Raw genomic sequence first — 6,000 nt, 5'->3', positions numbered from 1 at the left:
CCCTGCACGTGGCTCTCCTCACCACGCAGCCCGGTGGCTTCATCAGTCCGCTCCTGAGATGCCGGCTCCCCCTCGTCTGGCCGTGAACAAGCCAAGGATGGAGACCACGTCACGTAGACCTTTGTCCTGCACAGTCCCAGTACTCAGTGTTAATGAATGTTGAAGGAGTAACTGCTTCCTTTATGAACTAATAAGTAGGAATAAAAAGCCACTCATATACATGTTTTTAAAATTCTGATGTCATTTATTGGCACAAAAATTATTCAGATACAACATGGTGTCTAGACATGGCTACACTTTATATTTTGTGCATTTAGTTTAATATTTCTTTTGCTCCTAATTCCCAACATGTACTAGACATTCCCCCTCTGTGTCAGCACCTCCATGACAGCATTCCTGTATTCCAAGGCCTTGCTCTAAACACAGAGCGTTCAGACCTCACTGAAAACATCCCAGAACCGTGCTGGGGGAGGCCAGTGTGGGCCTCCTACTGCTCTGTGATCCGCTCCGTGTATCTGCTCAGCCGAGGCCGCCCGGCGATCCGAAGAAACTGCCCTCCGAGTGGCTCCGCTCTTGAAGTGCGTACGGTGCAGCATCACGGGTGAGGCAGAAGACAGACCTTTCCCACCCATTTTGGCCCATCTTGCAAAGGTTGTTGCTGCCGTCCACGGACCAGTGAGGTAATGAGATGGGCGAGGGTGAACACGTCAGCTTCTCCTGCTTCCTTACAGTTCAGAACCCTAAGCCGTGTCCTCCAGGACCTGAGGCTTCCTGACTGTGCTGAGTTTGCTGTGTCCATGTTGAGAGGATCGACTAGGCCATTCTTCTGTCAGCAAACGCTTATGAGTTCTTCTGTGAGTTAAGTCAAAACCCGTATTTCTAAAGTTATGAAATCTGTTCCCCAAAATCAATGGCTTGATTTCTGTAGTATTACTGCATTTACTGTCCTGGGAACCAAATCAAGCCTTGTATTTCTGACAATATATTCTTCAACAGCAGCTAGAAAGTTGGTTCAAACCAACTATTAATATACAGTAGTTCTTTTCATTTACATTTCAAAATATTTAACAGAGCTGAACTTTCTGACCATGGGTTCAGTTTAGTGGAAGCATACACCAAAGTACAAAAGCCTCAAGAGAAATGCTGTGGGCATGTCTGGGCCTCCAGTTACCAGAAAGGACACCTAAGAAGACAGAGAGGAAAGGAGTATTTTAATAATTTGGGCTTCTTCAGAGCTTTACGTGGATACACTGAAAATGGAAAGAGCAAGGTCTGACAACCCCTGGGACGTTCCCTGAGATTTTCACAACTAATTGTGCAGGACACGCTCATAACGTCCAGTCCAGGGCTGACGCCTGCTGGGGTCCCAGAAGGACGCCTCCCCACCACCCTCCCTCTCAAGTTTCTACCTTCGAGCGTGCCTCGGGCGATTAATCAAAGCAGACCCCAGAGTGGTCCTTGAGGTTACAATCCTGGATGATAAATTTGTCTTTTCATCTCCCTCTCTCTGTCTCTGCTTTGGTTTCTTCTCCTGCCCTTCCTGTATCTCTGAGTCAACAGCAAAAATCCCCAAAGACCCCCCCACCCCAAATGAGGGGCCTCACCTATTCTTCTAAACCAATATAAAATGTAATTTTAATGTATTTTGGTGTTTACCTTCCAAATACACATCCGCATTTCTCCATTTTCTCCTTTTGGGAACAATGAGCACACATGGCAAGTACAAACTTTTTTTAAAAGAGATTTGAAACACCATAACACGATTTCCCTTTATGGATACTGCCCCCCCCCTGCCCCGCCCAAATCTTCTTCTGTGACTCTGGGATTGGGGCACAGGGTGGGGTCCTGATTGCTTATCTGAACAGAGGTGCTTTGACAGGCCACTCACCAGCCGATGTAGCACTGGCAGAGGTTTTCATGGGATGTTGCCTGTTTGATGAGCAGCTCAACTTGTGTTGGGACATCCAGCGTTTCATCGTGAGAGAAGTCCCGACCTAGGACGTGAGAAACAAAAGCATCCAGCCTGCACCCGGTTATCCGTCCTTGCCCCCTGTTTGGCTTAACTGTTCCTGCAGCCCAGATCAGTTCCTCCTCATACACGAATATAAAGGCTATACAATAGTTGGATTTTAAATTCTCCTCCACGTGACTTGGGTAAACACCAGTCTCCTCTTAATACATACTCGGTTCTGGAGGGTAAAGTCCTATGGTCGGCTGAGTTCAGGAGTGGCGAAGGTCTGGCCGATGGGCTTATGAAGACTCCTTCTTCTAGTCCATAATCATCCCTGAGTTGGGCAAGTGGCCGAGGAACCCGGTTCTTTTCGATCCTTCTAGCTTCCCCTTCGAGTTCTTCCTCCCGCAGGGCCGCCTGCTTTCATCACACATTTACACTCTCCCACCTCACTCAGGCACTCAGCGCTGCCTGGCCGGCCGTGCTGCTTCTCTGGCAGTGCGCCCTCCCATCTCCGCAAGGGCCACTCCGAGTCCTCGGCTTTACCTGAACGTCCCAGCCTCTCCTCTGGCGCCTGGCCCTCACCAGCGCCCTCATCTCCCCTCTACGATTTAATGGACTCCCTAGCGCACAGTGTGTCGGGCAGTGTTCACAGTGCTGGCTTCCTCTCCTTCCTTCCTGTTACCCCCCAGAGCTGTCCCTCCTCCCATTTAAGGCCGAGATCACCTGCACTTGGCTCCACCACCCACGGCTTTCTTAGGAGCCTTACGTCAACTCTCCTGCCTCTCACTCATACCTGCAAACTCCCCCTCACGTTCTCACTTTATATGTAAACACGTTCCTCTCCTATTGAAGGAAAAAAAAGCCTCTCCAACTGCTCCTTCTCCAGCTTCATCCTCTCTCCTGCCTGCACAGCCAAACTTCTCAAGAGTTTTCAAACTTGTCTCCACTCCCTCGCTTCTCTCTCTCACTTCACATTCTCCTCAATTGCTTTAGTCTGGCTGTCAGGCTCATCACAGCTCTCAGAAGGTCACCAGAGACTTGGAGCCACACTCGATCCCGCCCCACCCCTCATGCCCCATCATCAATCCTTTGGCTTTACCTTCTAAACGGCTCCTGAATCCACCTCCGCTGCCGCCATTGTCTAATCAACTGTCCAGCCTGCATGACTGTGGCAACTGCTTCCTCCCCTTAGCCCCTGCTCCACCCGTAGCCAGAGCAGGCAGGATTTCACAATGCAAACCTGCCCAGGCCCCCCAACCCCTTAAAACCTTTCAGTGCTTTCCCACTGCCCATAAGACATAGGATAAAAATATAATGTCCTGTATGATCTGGCCCTGGCCTACCCAGAGTCAAAACATTTTGCATTGGGCTCCTCCCACCTTTCTCTGGGGCAGTTAAGACTGGCAGGCTTTCGGACCTTTTTTCTTGCTATACTCCCTCCTTTACCTGGAACAATCTGCCCTAATCAACTCCTCTTTCAGATTTTAAGCTCATGGGTAGTTTGGTGAGGAAAGCTTTTCCTGAACTCCTGAACTTAAATTCCCTGTTATCGGCATCAGAGCCTCAGTGTCTCTCTTTCACTCACAACAGTATTCCTCTTTAGATTCTAAGCCCCACAAAGGCAGGGAAGCTGCCTGTTTTTACCAACACCGTTTCTTTAGCATCTAGCACTTGTGGGTGCTCAATAAACCAATATGCCTTGACGACCAAGCTTATGTGCCAGGCCCTATGCTCAGTGCTGGGCCTCCTACGTCTCAGTTCATCCTCACCGCCTTCTGAGGGGTCTTTTGCCTCCCCGCCTCCCACCCCCAAGTCACACCATCTGGTTAATGTGACATGTCTCCTGTTCAAAAGTATGTGTTTCTCCCCTTCCATGTTCTCCACTCCATAACAGTTACCTGAGCACAGATGGGCAATGAATCAAGTGGTCAGATTTGCTCTAATATCAAGCCATGACGATAAAAAAAGTTTTTCCTGAATTTGGCTCTGGACCCAACAGAACTTTACTGTTAAACTTCACTGTTTTAACAACATTACTTAAAGAAAGTTTATTGGTCATTAGAGGATCAGAGAGGGTCCTTAACTGATGGCCTCAGAGACACTCCAGTTAGCAGCACAGGGTCAAAGTTTAGGCACCAACACCACTGGAAACTGGGCCAGCCACCCACTAAAGGAGATTTTATGTCCGTTTCAAGTAAACACATACACACACTCACCAGTGAGCTTATCTCGAACTCTGTTAATAATTTGAATAGCTTTCTTATTTAGGGCCTCTGGTTTCACCAAACCGTCTCCAACTGGAATACACAAAAGTAGAAATAACAGTAAGATTGGATCATCACAACAGGTTCAATGGATGCCCCTGTTTTTCTCAAATATTCACTTTGTAAATGTTGAGTAATTCTTCTTCTTTGTCTATCTTTGTCCTCAGAATATAACGAGAAATTCACAGGATCTTTTCTGCTCAAAGGCAGTTTTGTTGCTTCCTCTTACCGACCCTCATCATGGTGCACACAGCTGCTATTTTCTTAATGAGCTAGTCACTGGTGCAATTCCTCAGAGGTTGGACTTACTGAAAGAATGAATAGATTCTGGCACTGTGGTCCCTGTTTTCTTATGGGCTGGTTCCCCAAGTTCCACACCATCCAGAATTTCTAGGAGGAAAAAAATCAGTTAGCAGAAAATTCAAACACCAAGAAGCCACTGTTTCAAGGTATTAGCTCTAATTCTTCATGTACTATATTCCCTTTAACACCTGCCCTACCTATCTCAGAGGGGAAAGGAGAAAGGAAGTGTTATGTTACTCTTTATGTATTTAAAAGTTTTTAGTGAGTTCCTGGGTGGTCTAGTGTTTAGGATTTGGCGACTTCACTGCTGTGGCCCGGGTTCAATCCCTGGTCAGGGACCTGAGATCCCACAAGCTGCAGGGTGCAGCCAAAAAAAAAAAAAAAAGGCTTTAAAATCTGCAAAGCATGAATTTGCAAACATACAGCATTAATAAAATGTTCTGACATACAGAATAGGATCACGAGTCAAAGATCCGGTAACAAAATTTGGTTGGACAAAAACTGGTAATAACATAAAGAAAACTAGCTTTCAATGGGTCACATACATGACTGAAATGTTATTCCTTGGAGGAATTTATATGTCAATTCTGGGGAGAAAAAGTCCACAAGCTTTAGGGTTGCCCTCCAATGACTGTGGCCTTCAGGAGAGCAGAGTCTACAATCAGAACATGAAGTTCTTTACACACTGTCCTTGGACATCACAGGCCTTCAAGCTGAAGCTAGTGATAATAATACTTTTATTAATGAGTCCCTGGAACTTCATTTAAAAATATTTATTTATTTATTTCTGGCTGTGTTGGGTCTTCGTTGCTGTGAGCGGGCTTTCTCTAGTTGCGGCGAGCGGGGGCTACTCTTTGTTGTGGTGTGAGGGCTTCTCACTGCGGTGGCTTCTCTTATTGAGAAGCACGGGCTCTAGGCACGCGGGCTTCAGTAGTTGGGGCACGCGGGCTCAGCAGTTGTGGCTCACGGTCCCTAGAGCGCAGGCTCAGTAGTTGTGGCGCACGGGCTTAGTTGCTCCGCAGCATGCGGAATCTTCCCGGACCAGGGCTTGAATCCGTGTCCCCTGCGTTGGCAGGCGGATTCTTAACCACTGCGCCACCAGGGAAGTCCCTGGAACTTAACTTTTAAGCCACATAAAAACAACCAGGTCCACCAGCACCTGGTGCCCCCAGAACAGGCTGTCCTAATTCCCCTCTGCAATAGTGTATCAAGGAGGTGGACCCTGAGACTTAAACCAGTAAGTATCACGTAATTTGGGTGAGGCCAGTCATCTGTATGAGGCCCCCCAGACACCGTGGGTGATTCAGGTATTTATGATATCCAGTGTAGAGTCCAAGCTATTCATAGATGATACCAATCCAGGATCCCAGATTCCTGCCGAGAACACTCTCTTCCTTTCTACACATCCAGATTCCATCCATCCAGTAAGGCTCAGCTTAAATCCCACCAGCCCACGATCTCCCTAAACCACTGCAGTTC

The 6,000-nt window shown here is 47.6% G+C and overlaps 1 protein-coding gene across 1 annotated transcript in view; it reads right to left on the bottom strand.

Annotated features, from left to right (window-relative positions):
* Nucleotides 1-221: 221 nt before the first annotated feature.
* The window catches only part of MTOR (mechanistic target of rapamycin kinase), a 121,365-nt gene continuing 115,586 nt past the window's right edge, over nt 222-6,000 (bottom strand). The window contains exons 55-58 of the mRNA XM_081220781.1: nt 4,528-4,608; nt 4,171-4,251; nt 1,889-1,994; nt 222-1,183 (exon numbers count right to left, since the gene is read on the bottom strand). Coding sequence (XP_081076907.1) covers nt 1,168-1,183; nt 1,889-1,994; nt 4,171-4,251; nt 4,528-4,608 — 284 coding nt within the window. The 3' untranslated portion in view covers nt 222-1,167. The remainder of the gene's footprint in view (nt 1,184-1,888; nt 1,995-4,170; nt 4,252-4,527; nt 4,609-6,000) is intronic.

The sequence above is a fragment of the Mesoplodon bidens genome, assembly GCF_964165515.1.
Source record: "Mesoplodon bidens genome assembly, chromosome: 2".
In the NCBI taxonomy this organism is placed as follows: domain Eukaryota; kingdom Metazoa; phylum Chordata; class Mammalia; order Artiodactyla; family Ziphiidae; genus Mesoplodon; species Mesoplodon bidens.
This window is presented reverse-complemented; position numbering and strand designations above follow the sequence as displayed.